Below are 23,764 nucleotides of genomic sequence, written 5' to 3' on the forward strand. Positions count from 1 at the left end.
TAGTAAGCACAAAGTGAAAAAATAGGCCTAGGCCTCATCTCATTTTGTAGCTTATCCACCTCTTTTTGTAAGAGAGACCAAATTCTTGCAGTAGCCAATCAGAGAAGCCTCACCCCATAGAACCTTCCTGAGAGTGCCTCAGAGCCTCAGATTTTCTACTGCACGTGTTCCAAGGGAGTCTCCTTTGAGCTCTGCTCAATTTTCTTCACTTCTAAGTATTTTTCTACAACTTTTTGCCTGATTTTCGTCATGTCTGACAAAGAGAAGGCACTTTTTAGAGCCTGTGCTACTTGCTTCAAAAAGAGGTTGTTTGTTGAAGACAAACACGAAGACTGCATATACTGCTTATATCCGGATCATAAGGCCACTGACTGCAAGATTTGCAGAACCTTCTCCACCAAGACCATGAGGGACAGAGAAGGACACCTGCTGACTTGGCTACAAAAAATGAAGGACCGCAAGGAAGTTCTGTTTTCAGACAGTGAGGGCTCCTCTTCGATGGTGTCATCAAGAAAATCGAAGAAGAGGGGTAGGTCTCCACCTACTACATCTGATGAGCCCCATGTCAAGGCCTTGCCCGGGACCTCTGATAGGTCGGATAGGCCTGCTTCCCTAAAATCTTACCGCGGTGAAAAGGAGAGGCAGGGACAGCCTGAGGAGTCGCAACCTTCAAACTTCACCACCCTCTGAAAAGGATAGAGGGGTGAAAAAACCTTCCACTGCGCCTCAGGAGGTTGTTTCAGACAAGAAACAGTGTTCGTCGACGGCGAAAACCACAGGTACGTCGACGATTCCTGTCAAGAAAGACTTGTCTCTAAAATTGGCCTCGTCGACGGGCTCGTCGACGATGGTTACGACGACTGCATCTACGCCGTCGACGATGTTTAAGGCGCCTGATGCCTGTTCGTTGTCGACGAAAATTACTTTTTCCACGTCGACGACGAGAGTCGCGATGACGACGACCACGTCGACCATGATGCTGAGGACGAGTTCGTCGACGGTTCCGTCGACAATCCAGCCATTGTCGACGATGACTATCTCCCCGTCGACGATTCAGCCTTCGACGACGAGCGCAGTTTCTTTGTCAGCGCTTCCGTCGACGAAACAGTCTTTGAAGATTCAACCGTCGACGACGATTCCCTCGACGACGTCGTCGACGACTGGGAAACTTGCAATTTCTCACAGAAAAAGACAGATCACACCGGAAATGACATCTCCACGGCGAGTTACGCAGTTGCCTCCTACCTTATTGCTTGATGAGGCTTGAGAAGAGGAGACTGATAGCAATTATGGGCCGGCTTATAGCCCATCTGACTTACAAGTCAAATTACAGGAGGTCTGTTCTGAAGAAGGTGAAACGGAGCAACCACACTATGCTCCACAAGACTTTTATGACCAGCAGGAGAGGCCTCGCATGCAGGTTCATTCGCAGAAACCTCCACGTCAGTCCCAGCAGGATATGGTAGCGATGCCATCCACTCTCATCTCTGATCTACAATTAATGTTACAGGACTATCGGAGGCGGTTTCCTGCTCCACAGGAGGTTCAACAAGTACGTCCTCCCTCACCTCCTCCTCAGTTATCTCAATCAATGGCAGAACACTCTTTGCCTTCAAGAGGGCATGGCCCAGAGCCCGTAGAACATCCACAAGAGGTGGTTGCCATTCGGGATAATACGGATGATGATAATGCCTCATCAGATGTAGATCAGCAAGTGGACCCTGACCAAGATCAGAATATGGACTGGAATCAGGATGGCCTTCGAGATCCAGACGTCACAGGGCCTGATACCGCAATCTCTCCTCCAGCAGATATTGGAGGTTTTCACAACTTAATGGAACGAGCATCCAAGAGATTTGGTCTTCCAGTTACCACAGTTCAATCTGAATGTTTTTTGTATGACTTCAAAGAACCATTCCGGAAGTCAGTTCGTTTAATCCCCATCATTGAATATGTTTGGTCAGAAGGCTTAAAAGCTATGCAAAATCCAGCCACGGTCCTCCCAGTACTCCCCAGACTGGAGAAAAATTTATAAGGCGCCGGAGGGCTGCCCGGCATGTCTTCTAGGTCAACCAAAACCGGATTCGATTATCTCCAAGGCCGCACAGAGTAAATCTAAGAACCCATCCACGCCGCTAATGACGCCACCGGATAAAGTGGGGAGGCGCCTGGACAATGTTGGAAAAGGATTCTCCACAATGGCCAGCCTCCTCGTTAGGGCAGCTAATGCTTTTGCGATTCTGGGGAGATATGATCCCCAGATGTGGTGTGACCTCTCCCCGTTTGTGGAAGAACTTCAGGATGGGTCTAAGGACGAGGTCAGAAAGATCTTGATGGAAGGGGAGCGAGCCTCTTCTGAGGTAATCGACTGCGCTATGGATATAGCAACTACGGCCTTCCGAGTGCTAGCTGGCTCTGCTGTTTTAAGACGCCAGGGTTGGTTGCGAGCCACGTGGTTTGGACAGGAAGTACAAAACAAAATTCTGAATCTGCCTTATGATGGAGAGATGTTATTTGGCAAACACGTGGATGACGCCCTACAAGGCATAAAGAAAGATACGGATACGGCCAAGTCCTTGGGAACTTTACAATACCGCAAGGTGCCCTTTAGGGGGGCAAGAGGAAGAGGTTTCTCATCCTACAGAGGCGGCAATCAGCACTGCTACTCTTCCAACTCCCAACCTGGCCAGTCATACAAACCCCAGTATTCACGGAGGGGGTCTTTCTCTCGCCAGCCGCCGAAAGGACAGCGGGGGCAGCAGAGGAGAGATAATACCAAGAGACAATAGCGGCCAGGTGGCTCTTTCTATAGTTCCTGTACCCTCGTTAACACCAGTGGGGGGCAGGATTCCCATTGCCTCAACAACTGGATGGTCATAACAACAGACAAGTGGGTCCTGAACATCATCAAGGAAGGACACACGTTGGAGTTCCAAGATCTTCCTCCAACGAGAGCTCCAGACGCCATTACACCCAAACATCTAAGACTCCTTCGTCTCGAGGCCCACCAACTCTTCACCAAGGGGGCAATCAAGCCTGTACCTCTCTCCCAAAAGGTGAAAGGGTTCTATTCCAGGTTCTTCCTGGTTCGGAAGACGAAGGACAAGTGGCGTCCGATCTTAGATCTACGGCAGCTCAACACTTATCTCATCAAGTTGTCCTTCAGGATGGTCACTCTTCAGGACATCCTCCGCCTTCTCAATCCAGGGGACTACATGGCAACCCTAGATTTGGAGGATGCTTACTTCCATGTGCCCATTCATCCAGCTCACAGGCAATATCTTCGATTTACAGTAGGCAAGAGCCATTTTCAATTCAGAGTACTGCCTTTTGGTCTCCGGTCCGCTCCGCGGATCTTTACAAAGGTACTGGCTCCTGTGGCAGCTTTTCTCAGGAGGCAGTCTTTCGAAGTCTTCCCATATCTGGACGATTGGCTGGTAAAGGCTCCTTCGTTCCAAGAGGCGTCCAGGGCAGTCACGAGCTGCAGTCAACTGTTCGAGCAACTGGGCCTTCGGCTCAACATGGAAAAATCGATTTTGCGCCCCTCCAAGACAGCAAAGTTTTTGGGTGCGATCCTGGACACGGAGTTCTGCCTGGCTTTTCCTTCGGAAGAGCGCCAGACCAAACTGATTCTCTCAGCTCGCCTCCTACAGACACAGAAGTTTCTGTCATTTCGCAAATACAAATCGCTTCTCGGATCGATCTCATCCTGCATACCATTGATACCATGCTGCAGGCTGCCAATGCGTCCACTGCAGGAACAGTTGCACAAACAATGGCGTCAGGTGACAGGCTCCTTCGACGACAAGATACTAATTACTCCGGGAATGCGAAAGGCAGGCAGCTGGTGGTTGCTAAAAGACAATCTTTCAGTAGGTTTGCCATTCCAACTTCCACCATCTCCCATGGTATTGACGACAGATGCTTCCATGGAGGGGTGGGGAGCGGTCCTCCAAGAACTGAAGGTCAGTGGTCATTGGAGCTCAATCCAAGGCAAGTTCCACATCAATCTGCTGGAACTTATGGCCATTCGTCTAGCCTTGCAGGCTTTCCTTCCAAGGATCCGCAACCGTTCAGTGCTGGTTCGTACAGACACCACCACAGCCATGCACTACATAAACAAGCAGGGCGGGACGAGATCTTGCACCCTTTCGAAGGAAGCACAGAGGCTTTGGAATTGGGTGATCCAACACAATATCACTCTTTCAGCGGAACATCTGGCGAGCACACTCAATGCCACAGCGGACGCTTTGAGTCGCCAAAAGACTATCAGCCACGAATGGGAACTGGATCAGACCATTCTGAACGAACTGTTTTCACGTTGGGGGACCCCAACCATCGATCTGTTTGCGACTCCTCAGAACGCCAAATGCCAGTTCTACACAAGCAGGGTTCATAATCAGGGATCCTTGGGGAATGCGCTTTTGATTGCCTGGTACGGCACATTTGTTTACGCCTTTCCTTCTATTCCGCTGATCCCGAGACTGATCCGCAAGCTCAAGGCGGAACCGTGCAGAATGATTCTGATTGCACCAGCATGGCCCAGGCAGTTTTGGTACACGGAGCTTCTTCTTCTCTCCCAAGATCAACCGATTTTCCTGCGTCCTGTTCCATCACTGTTAACAATGGTTCACGGGCAGGTTCTGCATCCAGACCTGAAGTCACTACAATTGACAGCGTGGCTCCTGAGTTCAGAGAGTTCCAGGGTTTAAATCTTTCAGGAGAATGTAAAGACATTTTGGCCCAGGCCCGAGCGCCTAGTACGAATAAAACGTATCGGGCAAAGTGGAAGAGATTCTGCCTTTGGTGTCAGAGACATGGTCTACATCCATATACTTCTGCACCGCACCAACTCTTGCCTTACATCCTTTCTCTTGCGAAATCTGGATTGGCTCATTCTTCTGTAAAGGTACATCTAGCGGCCATTTCTAGATTTTGACGATCATCATCAGGTCCTTCCCTTTGGTCTGCAAGGATCATTAAACAATTCCTGAAGGGTTTGTTCAGGGTTTTTCCACCAGTCCATCCTCCACCACCAGCCTGGCATCTTAATATGGTACTGTCACATCTAATGAAGGCCCCATTTGAGCCTATTCATAGAGCTGACATGAAGTTTGTCTCATGGAAACTGGCTCTTCTCTTGGCCCTGACATCGGCTAGAAGAGTTAGTAAGCTCCAGGCTTTCACAATTGAGGAACCTTTTCTACAATTTAAGAATGATGTTCTCATCCTACGAACAAATCCTAAATTTATTCCTAAGGTACCCTCAGAATTTCATCTGAATGAGCCGGTGATCTTAAAGTCCTTCTTTTCGCGGCCCTCCACGCCAGCAGAGAGGGCTTTGCATTCTTTGGACATTCACAGATGTCTCAAGTTCTACTTGGAGCGCACAAGACTGTACAGAAAATCTTCCCAGCTTTTTGTTTCATTCAGTCCTCCACGAAAGGGTTGTCCAATTTATAAACCCTGCATTTCCTGCTGGATATCCAGTGCAATCCACTTTTGCCATCGAGAAGCGGGGAAACCACTTCAGCGATCAGTTTGTGCTCATTCTACGAGATCAATGGCTTCATCGGTGGCTCTATTCTCAGGTGTCCCGATCAAGGACATACGTAGAGCGGCGAAATGGAGCAGTGTCCACACCCTCACTCGCCACTACTGCTTGGATTCTTCTGTGAAAGAGGATGAGGCAGTGGGCCAGGCGGTCTTGAGGAACCTTTTCCAATAAGTCGGTGAGCTTTCCTTTCTATCCCGTCTTCCTGTATTGCATATTTTGTATTACTTGTGGTTGTTCTGCTTTGTGATGCAAATGTGTATCTGTTTTCTTATCAGGATTACGTATGACATTTACAGGTACACATATTACAAAATATGCTTTTCTCTTTACTGCTAGCTATTCTGAAACAAAGCATGGGAATCTATGAAAGTTCCAATACTGGGGCAAGAAAACAAGTTACTTAGGTTCCCCAGTATCGGTAACTTTCATAGATTCCCATGCACCCACCCTCCTCCCCTGGGAAAGCTCAGCCTTATTATCCAATGATGTTGCTGTTCACAACGGCTACGAAAATCTGAGGCTCTGATGCTCTCTCAGGAAGGTTCTATGGGGTGAGGCTGCTCTGATTGGCTACTGCAAGAATTTGGTCTCTTTTATAAAAAGAGGTGGATAAGCTACAAAATGAGATGAGGCCTAGGCCTATTTTTTCACTTTGTGCTTACTACTATGGTATTTTTTATTTACTGAGGCTCCCTTTCCGACGACTGGAAATGATACAAAGCATGGGAATCTATGAAAGTTACCAATACTGGGGAACCAAAGTTACAGGTAAGTAACTTGTTTTCCTTCTCACCATGCAAAACCCAACAACTTCAACTATTAACTAACCAAGAATTGAATAGAAATACAAGGCCCCAGCATATATTTGAAATCAAGTGAAGACTGACTCCGTGGTGTCAATTGCTGTACAGCACAGATCCAGAAACCTTTCCACGGTGCATTGCCCACACACATAAGGAAGGCCGCAAGTTGGATTCTGTGTGCAAAAGGGTGAATGCTCTTACTGCAGATGCAGATATAGAGAAGCTGAGGCTGAGATAGAAGATGGTGAGCTTCAGGAGGACTGTTTTGAGGATCTAGGAGAAGCCAGTGGTTTGGAGCTTTCTCCAGATTGGGAGCAGTCATCTGTGCCTGATGCCCCTTCAAAGGACATTACGCCATACCACATGGTCATGAGGAAGGCTGCGGAACTTTTAAATTTAACTTTGCCTACAGTGGAATATAAATCCGATCTCTTGACTGAGGTCCTACATTCCCCAAGTTCTGTTATCGAACCATTGCTTCCCTTTGATGAAGCATTAACTGAACCTATTTTGGAGGTTTGGAGCAAGCCTCTTACAGCGGCTAAAAGTGTTGCAAGGAGGTATAGAATTGCACCTGGGGATCCTGAATTTTTATCCTCGCATCCTTTGCCTGAAAGTCTGGTTATTCAGGCAGCCTGTTCAAAAAAGACTGTGGGTGGATTTACTCAAGTGCCTGGGGATAAGGAATCCAAGAAACAGGATCAGACTGCGAAGAAGTCTTTCTCTTCAGCAAGTATGGCTTTAAAATCGACTAATGCCACTTGCTTTTTTGGTGAGATATATACGTGCCCTGATGGACTCAGTACGGCTGTTGGTTACTAAAATTCCTGAGGACAGCAGGAAGGATTTTAATGAGGTATTGGCCGATGCACAGGCAACTGCTCGCCAAGTGATTCAGAGTGGGCTAGACACTGCTGATTCAGTTGCTTGCATCATGGGAACTGCTGTTGCCTCTAGAAAAGCTGCCTGGCTGAAGTCATCTGACTTTTCTGCGGATGTTCATGCTGCGTTGTTGGATTTGCCTTTTGATGGTGTTGGACTATTTGGTAAAAAATCTGATGCAGCTTTGGAAAGATTTAAGGACAGTAGGGCTACTGCCAAATCTTTGGGGATGCAGACCAGAGGTTCATCAACTAAAAGGTATAGAGGTTTTGGACGTTCTTCTTTTCGTCCCTACCGTCAAGTTCAACAGCAGCAACAGCAAAATCCGCTGTATAAGTCATACAGGGGTAAGCAAAGAGCTTGTCCTCAAGGACTTCAAGCCTCCTCCTCCTCCACCTCTTCCAACCCCCCAGCCACAGAAAAGCAGCCCTAGATCCACCATTCTGGATCATGCAGGTCCTGTAGGGGGTCGGCTTAACTATTTTCTACGGGATTGGGAATCAGTTACATCAGATCTTTGGGTTCTCAATCTCGTAGAAAATGGGTATTCTCTTCCCTTTCGGGAATTCCCTCCGAATTACCTTCCTTGCCATGGTTTTTGCACGGAGGAACACCTGTTACTCCTGCAGGAGGTAGTCCAGACACTGTTAAGAAAGGGTGCAATAGAGATGGTTCCAGAGCAGAAAAGGGGTCAAGGATGCTACTCCCGGTATTTCCTGATACCCAAGAAGGATGGCAGACTTCGTCCAATCTCAGGATCTTGAACCTTTACCTAAAGCAGGAGAAGTTCAAGATGATAACCCTTGCACAGGTTCTTCAGGCGCTGATTAAAGAAGACTGGATGGTGTCAATAGACTTGCAGGATGCATATTTTCACATCCCTATCCTGCAGTCACACAGGAAGTATCTCCGTTTTACGGTGGAATCGCAACATTACCAGTTTGTGGTTCTACCGTTTCGTCTTACTACTGCGCCTCGAGTGTTCACCAAGGTGATGGCTGTGGTGGCAGCACATCTCAGAAGATCGGGGATAGCGGTATTCCCGTATCTGGACGATTGCTGATCAAAGCAGAATCTCCAGGGAAGGTGCTCCATCATCTGCAAGTGACAACTCAGTTGTTGTACCAGTTGGGTTTTTCGATAAATGTGCCCAAATCTCACCTTGTGCCCTCCAAGGGCATCCTGTTCATAGGTGCGGTACTGGGTACAACTGTGTGTCGTGCGTTCTCTCCTCCTCAGAGGATTCGCGACATACAGGAGTTGATACCTTTATTTTACAATGGAGCAGTCGTTCCAGTCCTGATGGTCCTTCGCCTGCTCGGTCTGATGGCTTCCTGCATTCTGTTGGTCAACAATGCAGGCTGGCACATGAGGGCACTCCAGTGGTGCCTCCGCAGGCAGTGGTATCAACACAACGGAGATCTTAGGGAGTTTGTGAGGATCTCCAGAGAAACTGCAGCGGATCTGACTTGGTGGACAGTGGAAGGCAACCTGTCTCAAGGGAAGCCTTTTCAGCTGCCTCCAGCTGTGGCCACAGTGATAACGGATGCATCCACTCTAGGGTGGGGTGCTCATCTGGGGCATCTGGAGGTCAAGGGTCTTTGGTCTCCAGAGGAAAGGTTGCTTCACATCAACCTTCTGGAATTGAGGGCGATACGTTTGGCACTCAAGGCCTTCCTCCCTTCGCGTCAGTCGGTTCAAGTCCTGACGGACAACACCACCGCAATGTGGTATGTCAACAAACTGGGAGGAGTAGGGTCGCAGTGTCTCTGCAGAGCGTCTCTGCGTCTCTGGTCTGATGGCAAATCATCTGGCCGGAGTTCTGAACGTTCGTGCAGACAGTCTCAGTCGGCAGTTCTCAGCCGACCACGAGTGGAGGCCCCATCCTAAGAGGGCGGTGAGCTTCTACCTGGACAGAACCAGAGAGTTCAGGGTGGATGACCAGCTCTTTGTTGGATTTGCTGGCTGCAAGAAAGGAAAAGCTGTGCACAAGCGCACACTTTCAAGATGGATCATACTATGCATCAAGATCTGCTACTCCCTGGCGGGTAAGGAACCTCCAGAGGGTATAAGGGCTCATTCTACTAGAGCAAAGTCTTCAACATCTGCTTTGTCTAGGGGTGTGTCTGTAGAGGATATTTGTAGAGCGGCAACTTGGGCCTCCCTCCACACTTTCGCGAAGCATTACTGCTTGGATTCTGAGGTGAGGAGGGACGGCCACTTTGCACGTTCTGTCCTCCAGGATTTTCTGGTATAGGAGAGTGGACACCCTCCTCCGGGAGTGGGGACTGCTGTGGGATTCTATTCACAAGGTGAGGAATCCACTGGCAGATGTATCTATCAGAAGAACAAGTTACTTACCTTCGGTAACGCTTTTTCTGGTAGATACAGTATCTGCCTGTGTATTCCTCACATGCCCACCGCCTCCCCGTTGTCCACTCTTCTCTACCTTAGATAATGGCAATGTTTTAATGTATAAATGTTATTCTCAAAAGTAGTTTTTTTTTTCTACTTGAATTACTGCATTGCCTTTACACTAGGCCCATGCCGGCGTGATGACTTCAGTTCCGCCCTTTTTTCTGCGCCTTCGAGGCACACGGACGGACCGACAACAGTAGATATATACACAGTATACAATAGTCAAGATAACACACACAGTGTAAAGACAATGCAGTAATTCAAGTAGAATAAAACCCTACTTTTGAGAATAACATTTATACATTAAAACATTGTTTTCCCACTTGTGCTAAAAAAATCTGAGGGACTCAGCCTCTTTTTGGAGTGTTATAGAGTGGTCTAGAGGGTGGTGTCAACTGATTGGCTGTTGTTCAAGTTTGATCCTTTAAAAAAAAAATTTACATAGATAAGCTATTAATGTGACTGTACATTACCATTATGGCTTATAGTTAAATTGCATACTGCTTTCTATGATACAGTGGGACTCCCACTTTGGTGACGGGGAATGATTCAAGCATGTGAATCTATGAAAGATGCCAATGTATAACTGCAGTTACAGGTAAGTAACTTATTTTCTGGTGTGCGAAGGACATCTTTGGGGCATGGCCCACCCCTTTGTCCAGTTTGGACACAGCATTGTTACTTCTTGCTGTCAGAGCCATCACCTTTAACAAAGACTGCGTTTGCTGTCCAGAAGATATTTTTGCAAGGGAACTGCTTCAAGCTGGTTCCAGAACACTGACCGTAGGATTACCTCCAATGTCTGTTAAACAATTATATAAGTAGTACCCAAACTATCCTACCTGGCTCCAGTTACATTCTTTTTATGACCAAGCGAGTGATTGCTCCGCAGAGTAATCGAAGACCTTACAAGCTCAAGGTCTGGTGTCCTTGACAGCCGATCTCCCGAGGTGAGTTAGAATAACATGAAGTCTGCCACATCTTGATGTAAGAGGTGTGGGTCTGCCTGTTTGTTTGGGGCCTACTAAGCTTCCTGAGAGAGGAGAAGCTGTGTCAGATTCCGAAGACATATGACTGCCTGAGGTGGAAAAGCCTAGCCCCTGTACGTGGAGCATGGTCACCCCAGATGTGCAGACTGAAGGGAGTGTTGCTGGCCCTGACCTTAGTTTGTAAGTGGGTCTCGTTCTTCCTGTAAGTTAAGTTTGTGTCCAAGCCTCAGTTGCAACTGGTAAAAGGATGTGATTGCACCTGCCTGTGCTGCTGTGAACTGCAGGCAGGATGTTTCTGGTGTCTGCAGACCTCTTTCTTGATATTATCAAGCGTCCCATACTTTAGATATACCAAACACGGAAACATGAGCTTTGACTGTTAACTCCTAAACTGAATGTGCGTTTTTGTTCCTCATGCATTAAAGCCCGGATTTAACTAGTAGTGGGTTATGGCTAAATGGATTTACAGTTTATCGAACTAAGAAAGCTGGTCAAACATGCCAGTGTCCACCAGTGTCTTAACCATATTCCGCGTAATTATAATCCCATTCCACCTATATTAGAATCTCGGTGACCATTATTTTGTGCAGAAATACATTTTGGTATTTAATAAAAGTATGTATCTTTTTTTTAAAAGAAAAACATGGAGAGGAACAGCATATCTATTTCAGTTCTAAACCACTACCCCTACACTACCTCAGTGAAAAACCCTTGATTGCTTACCCTTGCTACCCAGAGAGTCATGGAAGATTGTGCCCTATTAGAGCCTGAAAGGAGGTCACTAGACTTCTCAACGCCTTTAAATATTCCGTAGGATAGGAAAAAGAGCCATGATTTATTCATTGTATACAGCACAATAGGACAAGTCTTCTCAGTTCCTTCCCAAATGACATGCTTTCTGTGGTTCTTCCAATCTTGTCTTCCATTTTGCAGCCCTGCAGACCTGTATCGTCCTTTGTATTGACATGCTAAGCTTTGCCCAAACCAATAGAGCCCCTCAGCCCCAGGAGCCCGGTAGCTCGTTCGATCAGGGCTGAAATCACTGTCCTGAATATCTGCCAAGCTGCAGCACGACTGTCTGTACCCACTCCTGCCTCAACAATGTGTTTCGCAGTTTGGTGGGACATTTTGGTTTGATTCCAATCCTCATACACCCATCTTTTCTGGAGGTACTGCTCTGGTATCTATACTACAAGTGAGGAATCTTTTGTTAGCGTATCCACTAGATGTAGAGCATTATCGACGGTAAGTAACTTTGTCTTCTGGTGGATATTCCTGCCTCTATGTTCTGTGGAGTGGACTCATACACCTACTAAAACGGACAAGCTCAACATCTGTGGTGATTCTCTGCACAGCCAGAGCCAGGACACCATCAGACTTCAAACTAAGAAGTGTTTAGAAAAAGAAACAAAAAGAAGAAGAAGAGAATAAGGAAGCAGGCCTTTTCTGTCTTTTAACCCAGTATCTGGAACATCATCCCCTTATTCATCAAGACCGCCCAAATGCTGCTCCAATTTAGGAAAGAGTTGAAGACTCACCTTTTTAAAGATCACTACATTGCAGTGCGTTTAAGCTTCCACAGCCCATCTACCACTTCTATCACTTGTTGATTTTCTGCTTGTCTTTGACCCTGTATGATGTGCTGCTGCCTTGAGGCTAGGTTTGCGCTATAGAAATACAATTTGCATTCGTATTTTTTGTCCTTGTTTTACCTAAGTGAACTGGTTATTAGAAAGTCAGATAACAGTCAAAGGACAGCCTACTCTACCCACTAATAAAACTAACAGCCTTCAATCTCTAAGGATGCAATCTATCCTTACATTCGTCTGTTGCATGGCTGACTAATGAAACACTTCAACAGTACGAGGATGGAAGGTTTCCTAGGGCCAGGGACACTATATCCATTGGCCCATGTCTCCCAACCAGCGAACGCACAACAGAACAACTGATTAATTGCCCAGATTTATCCCTGCCCATATCAATGACTAAGTTCCAGTTGATCTGCAGCTATAAACCAAAAACATCTCCGCTCATAGAGGACTATGCTTCATTCGGAATCCATCACTCCATCTACCATCTTTCCACTGCCTGACCCAGCTTCTCTTGGAAGGCCCATTTCACAAGTCATGGCTCTAAGTCTGATGTATTCTGAATCTTCTGAGAAGATTGGAGATTTAGACTTGCCACTCCCCTTGCTAGCCATGGTCTTCCAATTTTTTTTTCTAGTATTTGTAAAGAGTGTTGTCTCAAAGGTTTGGCAATTCCTCATCTTGGTTACGTTTTGAAGTTGCTAAACTGCTTCACCGTGCTTCTTGACTAGTGGTGCTGTTGTTGGCATGATGCTTGTTTTCCATTTAATTACTTTCTCACATATTTTAATAGACAAAAGGGTATGACCTTATTCTGAAAGTTTTCGAGACTCTTCTGTCTGGTTACATCTTGTTGAAGTAGTTGCTTCGCTTAAACAAGGACTTCACTCGCATCGTCTGCCCATTTTGTGGAAGATCAGCTGGAACAGATGCCCACATCTGTGCGATACATTGTTGATCTGTAGAAAATCTGTGACTGGTCGAAAAGACTTTCTTTGTAGGTGTGTAATGGCCAACAGATCTTAGTAAAAAGAAAAAATGTTGGCTTCTTTTGCAAATCTCTGTCCTTGTCGGCACTGGCATTATCTTTTCTTCATTTGAAAGTCATTAACCTGTGTCATGGTATTTGGAGGTAGTGCTTTTTGATGACCTACTCTGTCAAATGTGCAGGCTAATGCAATAGTCACAGTAGTGACTTGTAGCTCTAGTAGCATCTGTGTGTATCTTTCAGTGTCCCATTTATTCTTAAATTGCTGTGCTTAAAAATATTTTTTAGGTTTAACTTTTCCTGTAGAATAACACTGTGCTCTTGCAGGCTTTTCGTTTTCTGCCTCAAATGTTGCTGTTCCATCAATCTACCATTAACTGATTCAAATGTACCCACTTTCCTGGGTTATTCAGAATAAGCTTTATTCAATTTTAGTCATATAAAATCACAAAAGCAGACATAACAGATAAAAGAAGACAATTTAAACATTATTAAGTCTGGATATAAACATACAATATATCCCAAAAAATAATTTTCTTCAAAATGTAAATAAAAAATGCACATAGCTTTAACAGTTAAAAGGGGAGATTATGCAAAACATATATCACAAACGATTCAATCTCACATATTTTGATTAATTCCGGGTCTTAACTGAGGTTAAGCATTTATACTTTTTCTGCCTCTGAGGACGCTTTTTAAACAACTGGCCACAGCTCCAGTACAGCATTCATTGTCTAAAAACTGCAAATATAAGAAAGCTGGTCGACATTTCCTCCACCCCCCTGACTTTAATAGAGGCAAAATCCATCTCAAACCCTTCTTTGTATAAAAGTTACAAAAAAGAACCACATGTATCATTGATTGTGGAGATAGATCATCACAAGGACAGCAGCATAATTCTCTAGACCAGTTATTCGCTTCTAGGTAACTAATTAATCGATGTAAGTTCCCAAATCTAAAACGAGTTAAAACATATCTGTCGTATTCCCTGAAGCTACTTAATAGATGAGGTTGAATGTCATATGTAGTTAAAATCAATTGATGTTGTACCACTGTTGATTTATTCACCTCCAGAGCAAATCTGTTTGCCTCCAGATGACTCATATAGGTTTCATTAAACTCCTTCCTAGAACTAGAGTTCATTGACTCAGGGCGGTTATAGTAATCGGGATGCCCGAGGTCATACATGCATTTTATAAATATATTTCAGCCAGGAAATCTTGGCAGCATGGTCCAACTTCATTGAGTCGTTTATTATTTCTTGATTCAGACCTGTGCTACTAGAAGTCCAAATCCTATGCCAAATTAACACTGGCTGTGCTTTAATAACATCCGCAATATATGGAATGCCTAGCTCACTGTGACAGTTGTAAACAGAGGTGCTGCCGGGTACTGCTAAAATAAACGTTAACACTTTCAGAGCGTCGAACGTTCAGCGCCCAGTGCTGAACATTCGAATAACGAATGCTGACCCGTCGGCCAACGGTCGTGCGCAGCACTGGCAAGGTAGTGCTCGTGATGACCGTTGGCCGACGGCAGCACTTAAAGGGTTAAAAAGGCATTCTCAACAGACTGAATGGGATATGAATCATAAAAAACCCACACACCCGCACCAAAGGAAGCGATACTCACACATTTTGCCTGGTAGTTCTTAAGTATCTTTCCAACTTTTTTGCAAAATGGGCCTCTGCAGCAGTCAACTTCATAATAATAAGAAGACTCCTGCTTTTGACGGTTTGGCACCAAGGACCAGTGCGATCAAATAAAATACCTAAATACGTGAACATTTTAGTTGAATCTACCCCACTGCTCCGAATAGTTGAATCTACCCCACTGCTCCGAAGGGGTATGCTTCTACATTTCTGTCTCCCTTTACCACAAATCATGACGTATGTTCTTTTAGTGATCAGTTTTAGGCCCAAGTTATCATAAAAATGGTGTAAGAAGCGAGGGCTTTTTGTAGGCCCATCTGAGTGTGGGCCATCACTACTGCGTCGTCTGCTTAGAGAAGGGAGACTATCGGGCATGTGTTAATATACGGGGGAGTCCCTCTCCTTTTCCATCAATTCTTGTTCCAAGGTGTTTGTATATAGAGTAAACTAGAATGGTGCCAGGACGCAGTCCTGTCTGGTCCCCTCTCTACTTTAAACGACGCAGTACATTCCCCTTTGGTACCATATCGTACCTTAGCAGTCGCCCGCCCCGCCATACAGTTGTCGCAGAAACTAAACCAATAGTGGATCTACCTTCAATTCCGCCAGAATGTCCCATAGTTTGCTGTGTATAACACAGTCAAAAGCAGCAGTGAGGTCTACAAACGGCAGTTAAAATTACCCTACTTTAGCCTGGGTATATTTTCCTAATAAAATACTGAGATTTAAAACCTGCTCCGTAGTTTTCAGCCCCTGCCTAAAGCCTTATTGCACATCTGTTAAAATATTGGTTCTCTCTGCCCTGGGTTATTCACCTTTCTTGACCTCTTTTAGCAAAATTTTAAGATCTGTCTGCAGAGGAAAAATAATCTTTCAGACTCTTAAAGAGGGCTTCTCCAGCTCCCTACTTACATTTGCCTCTCTAGGAATGACTCGGCCATCTCACTTACTTTTTCTTCAGTATCTTTGCCTGCCACAGGGCTTACCAACATCTCTTTAACTGAGAGGTTAATTTTGGCATATCCTTCCATTATGACCCACCCCATCCCTACAGTTCCTGCTTTCTCTTGTGGAATTGTGCCCCATAGCACATCGCCCTTGCCCTCTGTAAGTACTCCTTGGACTCTAACATCAGGGTCATGCCTGCTGTTACTCCTACTTGGTAGCTGTGATTCTTTCCCCTCCCAGTCTCTTTTTGGACTCAACTACCAGACAGTGCAAGCTATCTGGTTGTTAAAGACCTTTAGTGGGCTTAACAAAAAGTTGCATTTGTCTTGCATATTGGTTGCCTTTGTCACTCTCATTTGATGGCTCGCCTTCCTCTTATGTTTGTCTTCCCTGGAGTATAGCCTGTTTACCATCTTTTTGATTGGTTCACTTATATACTTTCACTGCTCACTTTTAGTGAGCTATGTTTTTTCCTTTTAGTTAAGCGCTCCTTGGGAGTGCATGGGTTTTCCAGCTCTCTCCCTCATGTGCTTCTCTCCCTGCAAATAATTGCACCCCATGCGCTTACGTGTTACTCTCTCACTAGTTGTTGCATTCTCTCTCTCTTGTATGCTTCACCTTTGCCAAACTCCGCCACATTCTGAGTGGCTCTCTCCCTTGTGTGCTGCCTTTCCCCCTACCTATTACTTTGCTGCAATCCTACCCATCATCGTCCTTCAAATTATTATATGCTTTTTTGTTTTAGCTTTTAATTGGAGCACCCATGGCAGTTCCCATTTGCCACCAGCCACGCCACTTAAAGAAATTTATTTTTTCATGTACAGATCCAGGATAGTGGTAGCGGCTTGTATCTGTAAATTAAAAAATTGTATATAATGTCCACCATTCACTTGGTACACACATGCTTGCCCATAAATCATCATACATGCATTTTTCTGCAAAGCCTGATGGTTAATAAGTCACGACCTAATGGGCAATGCTTGTTCGGTAATGTGCTTTAGCACATTTTGTTATTATTCAAATTACCTTTTTCATTTCTTAATTTTGTTTTTCTTTCAATTGAAATGGGCATCTGCCCACTTGGAACTGTAAGCGTTTTGAAAAAAATAAATTACCATTTCAGCATAATGACAATTACACGCACATGCAGAGTTTTTCATGCATATGGTTGTCATGACACCTATGTGCATATGCATGCTGACATGTTTGTATATACATGTCATGGAGACATTTCTTTTCTTTATTTTTATAGATTATTTTTTGCTGATAATCTGCATCAAAATATATATATTTTTTTAAGTGATGGATGAAATGCTTGAATTAATCGCACCCGCTGACAATTACTCGGGCCCCATCCCAGTCGATTGTTATTTTGTATACCATGCAACCTCAGTTTGGATCGAGGCATATGCAAATCAGTCTTGACCCTTCTCCAATAATAACAGCCCAGCCTGAACTGCCAAGCAGGTCCCCCTAAACCGGAATACAAGCAACCCATGACGGATATTTTCCTTGTTCTGGCCTATCATTCGGGTGTAGGTTTGATCCAGTACCATAGTGTGCATAGAATACATGCCTGAGCAAACCTTTCCCACTTAAAGTGTCACTCTGAAGTATGCAAAAAAGTGAAGGAAAGAATGCTTGAATTGATCGCAGTCACCGGGAATTACTCGTACTGAATCAAGTCCATCATTATCTTGCACACCATACCGCCTCAGTTTGATCACCATCGAAGACATATATAGCGCAGTTAAAAAGCAAGGTCTTATGCCTTTGTTAATGTTCATTTCTCTCTGATCATAATCTTAGCACCTACAAGCAGTTAGATATATCCTGTGTTGTTTTAAAAGTGTCCCTATGTCATCGCAGGTTGGTAGTTTTTTAAAATGTTATTAAAGGGCATTCATGCGGATCTCCTACTTCATGTTATATCTGAACATTCAGTGCAGCAAATTTCTACACTAACCTACTTAAAGGCACTGCTCCAGTATGCATAACGATTTCCGTAACTATATTAGCATTCATTGCTTTGTTTATAAAGCTACAAGTCCTCTCCGGAAAGGTATTTCTTGGCATCACTTTTTATCATTTGTCGACAAAAATCTTCTAACCTGGAGGAGGAGCTACGACACCAACCAAGATGGCCGCATAGTCTCCCGCTCCGCTGACCCCCTTCCTACGCTCGCTTATCCTGTCGAATATCCTGATCTCCTGCCCCGGATTCATGTGGGTGAACTAGTCGGCACCCCGATGGTGTGCTCACGGAATTTTTCTGATGTTCTGGGGTGAAGTAACATCGAAAATGTTTTGAGGCCTAACCCAGACTGGAAGCCGGGGCCTCGATTGCTGGTCTACCCGGGTCCAAAGTGAACAACAACGGACTGCTGAGGGTGGTTGGGTCCGGTCCCTGGAACTTTTGAACATTTTTCTGGACTACTTTGCAACCATCTGCTGCCTGGAGCTGTACCTGAGGTGAGGCAACGGGTGGTGCGTGGTGCTGCATCGCGGGGGGCCCGGCCCGGAGGCCCGGCACTAGCACCGCTGGTGTCCCGGGGTAGAGGTCCCGCCGCGCGTTGCTGCACGCTGCTGGCCCGTCCCTCACGGCTTGTTTCTGCCCCAGCGTATCCTGCCCCGGAGAGGGTGCCTCTCCATGGGGATCGTTATGCCTGCGGCCGTATGGATCCTGGCGGAACAGACTCAATGTGGCCCTTCCTTGCGGATGGTAATGGCGGAACTTGCGGCACTTCACGCGATGGTGAGGGCACAGGTCAATCATTGGCTGACGGCAACAGATGGGATCATAGGACCGGGAGCAAGCCCTGACTTGCTCTCTGAGACCCGGCAGCCGACTTGCTCCCTGGTGGAAGCCCTACAGGCGCGTTTGGACCCGGTGCTGGAAGCTGTGCCTGCCCCCGAAAAAATGGTACTCATCGTGTGTGCTGGGATTGGTGACTCTTCTACGTTCTCGGAAACATCGGTCCTTCCGTTATCGGAGCATTTCACTGCTTCCCCCATCCTGGACACTGTTGGCTCACATTTTGATCTGTACCGGAACGAGTCGAACCCCCTCCCCAGTCGGTCTCCCAACATGGCGGATGGATCGATGCTTGGCTTCGGAGACTGGGAGGGACATCGTTGGTGGAGAAGTGTGGCTCAGGGGTTAGAGGCGGCAGACCCGGAAGCTGAGATCGGCCCTGGACCAGGGTTCAATTCCCCGCCTCGGCGGGTCTTGGGCTCAAAAATTCCACGGACTCGATAATTCTCGCTCCGGTGCCTTCTCAACTCACGGGTTCACACTCTGCGACTCTGGGCAATAGCTTGCTTAATCTCCACAACGGCCCCTCGCGGCGGGATGCCTGGCTTTCACCTTGTGGATACCCTGCCGGGGTTATCTCACAGGGGAATACCAGGACGGGTTCCCTAAGCAAGCGCCGGGAAACCCTTTGTGGGTAGCTGTGCGCTATATAAGCTCAAATACATTTACATTTACATTTACAGTTGGTGCAAGCCGTGTGCGTTGGGATCTGCTAATCATCTCCCATTTGCCGACTCAAGCTCCGGCTGCTTCTGTGTGAACTTTGTCTCTCCGGGGATGGGGATTTTCTTATCCGAAGGACTCGGCAACTTTGTTAGACGGGGCCAAGGCTGAGACTGCGGGTTGAATTGTTTACGATGGATCTATTGGTAACGGGACTGCCTCATTAACAGACGGATTCCGGGGCGGAGGGTTGGTGGTTCCCCCCGGGGTATTTTTGTATAGTGGACAACTTTATTCGTGTTGGCCTAGGGGGGCCCCCTTGGTTAGGGCGGGGGGGGGGAGAGACCGGGAGCGCATAGACTACTGCCCTCCTCCATTTCCCCGTTAGGTGGGGTTTCCTTTCTTTCTCCTTTTCTCTGTTTCTTCTATAATTCGGGTTTGGTTCTCAGGCGACAGGCACACTGCTGGGGGTGGGGCCGTAGTCATCTGCAGGGGTGCAGGGTGGGGGGTTGGGGGAGGAGATTTTTCGTTTTTAATTTGTTTCTATGGCCTCTTTTTTTTCTTCTCTTATCCTTCTTTGTCTTTTTCTTTTCTTTGGTCAGTGCAGTGGGTTTCCTTTGGTATCAATCACTGCTTTTTCATCTGTGCCTCAATTTTCGTGGTGTTCTCTGGGTCTTAGGGCAGGGGACTGCAGACGCGAATTGACCGTGATATTCCTCCACATCCTGAACCTCCTGTTTCAGCGCCATTGACTTGATCGATTACTGTTTATTGTTGACACGTTTACTATTCTGCCTGCCATTTTTCGCTGCTGGGAAATTGTTCGGCACCTGATCCTTCCATCCTATATTATAAAATGAAAACCTTTTATATCCTGTTTTCCTAATTGTGCTGTTCAGTGGCCAAGAGTATACTAGCATGGAGAATCTGCTCCCCGAGGTGCTGCATGTGATTAAAAATTGCTTTTTGTTACTCTAACTGCTTAGCCGCCGGCCCCGGGGGTTGTAGGCCCATACTTGTCTTTGTTTGAAATGTCAATAAAGGTTTTCCCAAAAAAAAAAATCTTCTAACCAAATAGAAGAAAGAGGCTATAGGATCATTTATTTATTGATTTGCGACTTGAAAACAGGATACGTTTATATGCTAGTATAGTCAACATAGTGTTATAGCTAACTCTAACAAACAAGACGCTTTATCTTTTTTCCTCTTTCTGCAGTGTACATGTGACGGAACCGAAACAGACCAATGAAGAAAATCATAAAGAAATCTCATCCGCTACCAGCGAAAGCATCACCCATGAAAAATCAGAAAATGAATCTCATGTTCTTAACTGCAGTGTAAGCAGAGCCTTAGCAACATCAGAGTCGAACCCAGTAAACAACATTACCAAAGAAAAACGTATCATATGTAAAATAAAAGCTGGTGATACTGAACAAAAGTCGATTGCAGAGAAATGTAGCATTGTAAAGCAACACAACCCAGATGAATACAACAGTGGGGAAAAAAGGAAACCTCGAGATGAAAAAGTTGTTTTGCAATTTCCTCTTCAGAGCATTAAAGAGACTACTGAGAAGGGCGCACATAAAAATGACACTCACTGTAGTTCCTCACGTCTGTGTCCTCCACAAAGAGAGAATCCAATTGAAACAATGGGCGAAGGTGAAAATTGTGCTCGCACTCCAAGTACTAATGGCCTATGTTCTAAAAGGCATGATCTCATTCAAGAAAGCAACAGTTGCAGAACCAGTGATACCCTTGGTAGTGAAGATGTGAATGAGGGAAAACGGAGTAAGAAAGGTAACTCTCCTCTTCCTCTGAAACATAGTGACTCACACATAATAGAGGACCACCATCATAATAAAGTACTCCATGGAGAAAATTCAGAACCAGCAAGTCATTATATAAATGAAATAAATGACACCTTTTATAAAAGAAGGATTTCCCATAGCAAGGAAAGGACTAGGCCAGATAGATATAAAGAGCGAAGCTGGAATAGTAATATGAGTAGATACAGGCCTTATGATGAAAGTTGTCGTTCTGATAGTGGCAAGGCTGTGGGGAAATACAACTATAATAGAGATGGGTTCCAAAACAGAGAGAAAAATGAACATGAAAAGAGTAGATATTACCATAGTAAAAGAGAAAGGTATGGCGACCAGGAGAGATATTATCCAGATGGACAGAAAAGATGGGATAACTATAGATACAATAATCATCATCATTCTCCTTACTCTTCCCGAGATAGCAGAGATAGAAGGTTGGTGCATAATGACAGAGGGTATGACAATCTATATTACAACAATAGAGCATATCAAGATTTTGATTACAGAAGCAGGTGGATGTACGAAGGGGCTGATAAAGACAGAGGAAGAAACTACTTCAGCAATTCCACACTAGACCACCATCATGGGTCATCATTTCATCAGTACTCTGGAAAGTACCAGCCAGAGGAAACATCTGTCTCAGAATTAAAGAATTGCTATAACGACACTTTATGCGCGATTAATGAAAGGAAAAGAAAATTTGATAGCAGCCTAGAAGATAGTGACAGTGATAATGAAAAAAGACCAAGAAAGAGCTTCAATCAAGATGATCCTTTTGATGGGGAAAGATGGAAAAAGCACAAAAAGTCTAAGAAGAAAAAGAAGTCCAAAGATAAATACAAATATAAGTAAGTATGATACAACTATCTGCCACTTTTTAATGACATGGTGCTCAATAGTTTGAAAAGATTTATTACCTAGCAATGTTTTACCTCCTCACATTTATCAGTCCTTGTTCATCTCAAGCTTTGTCAGAATTCACATGCAGTAACTGTCATTATGAGGTCCCTTTCATTTTACTGTCCAATAAGAGGGGCTGATTTTTCTGTGCCTTCGATATTTCTTGTCACTAACAACAGGGTGGCTACTGTTCAAAAGCCATAGGAATGTAAACAATATAAATACCAATACTATTATGTTGAAATATTAGATGTTGTATATCTTCACAGTAGTGGCAAGCTACTGACTGCAGTCACAGGTGTGAAATGGCCATATTCCTTAAATCTTCCCCTTTTAAGTGTTCTGTTTATTTTTATTTGTTTGGTGCTCTCTACCTGCAATAATGACATTTAGTTCCTATTTGAACCTTCCCATATTAATTCTTAAAATGTTGGTTAATGACCTGGAAGGTTATTCCATTTAAAAAAAAAAAAAATCTATTTTTATTTATATGGCACTCACCAAAAACCAAATCCTCTTTAGGTGCTGGAGCATATGGTCAGTACATAGTCATTCACGTATGAAAAATAACTGACAGAGATGCTTTCATCAAGAGCAATGTAAAAATTTCCAAAAAGGGTTTAACTGCTCTCGCGAAGATCATTCATATTGGTACTTTTATAATCTCCATTATGCAGAATTTGCATTCTTTCATTCCATTTCCAGAGTCTACAGGTTTATGTTTGGTACAACTCTCCACAGATTCCTCACTTTATCAGAGCTTCTGCCAGGAGTCAACTATCCACCTACAACTCTCCATCTGAATGTGATGTCACAGATTTACATTAGGTGCTAATCAGTGCACTTACATCAATTACTGTTTTTCTGCACCTCATCATTGTGTTCTGCAACTCTTGCCCGGTGCCTTAACAAGATTCCTCAGCTTTTCACCTGCGACTAGATCAAATGTTTCCACAAAATGTCTCTGTTCGAACCCTTACCAAAAATGCTGGATCCCCACAACATATGTATTGGTGTCTAGGGACAGCACAACAGCCTCCAAATTCTGTGTTATATGCACCCAAAGGCCATCAGGGAGCAAGAGGCTAAACTGTGTTTATGGCAAAGCCCCACAAGGAGATGCAAAGTACTCTACTTCTCCTAAAAGTAACTTGCCCTCCAAGAAACAATCTCCTAAGAGATCTCTCACCGCCCCCAAAAAATTTTCAAAAAAGAAAAAGTGGCATAAGTAATGGAAGTCATCTTCTTCCTCAGGGAAACTGTCCCGCTCCGGGGACCATTGGGAGTCTGGCTATGTTCCCCAATGCTAGACTCTTCACGAGGCACTTTGTCATCGTCAGGGGCCAAAGAAGGTGCCTTTGGGGCCATAGAAGGTGAGACCGGAGTTTCTGGTTTATTGACCGACCCCACACATGTTGATTAATTATGGCTAGATGTGCTGGATTTCTTAACGATACCTCTGCCACTCCCCATGGAGGAACATCCATCCTTTGGGTTTGGCGACTCTGTGACTCTGACACCTTGTAATGTTGCCTCCCCAGAGGCTCCAGCCTTGGTGACCAAGAGTTTGTCGAAGCCTGCCAAGGTACCATCACTTGTTCTTTTGGGCTCCACTTTGGGGCTGATGCCGACACTGCCTACAAATTCAATGCCAGCCAAGGAACCATTGAAGATGGAAAAGATGCGGCTAAGGAGAAGGATCATAGCCTATTGCCACTGTGCTGAACACCTCTGAAC

At 45.2% G+C, this 23,764-nt stretch overlaps 1 protein-coding gene across 4 annotated transcripts in view; it reads left to right on the top strand.

Moving 5' to 3' along the window:
* USP42 (ubiquitin specific peptidase 42) overlaps positions 1–23,764 on the top strand; it is a 674,575-nt gene that overhangs the window by 536,664 nt on the left and 114,147 nt on the right. For all 4 annotated transcript variants that reach the window (XM_086940745.1, XM_086940747.1, XM_086940748.1 and 1 more), the window contains exon 15: positions 20,521–21,975. In XM_086940745.1, the coding sequence (XP_086796871.1) occupies positions 20,521–21,975 (1,455 nt within the window). The remainder of the gene's footprint in view (positions 1–20,520; positions 21,976–23,764) is intronic.

The sequence above is a fragment of the Lissotriton vulgaris genome, chromosome 10 (genome assembly GCF_964263255.1).
Source record: "Lissotriton vulgaris chromosome 10, aLisVul1.2, whole genome shotgun sequence".
NCBI lineage: Eukaryota > Metazoa > Chordata > Amphibia > Caudata > Salamandridae > Lissotriton > Lissotriton vulgaris.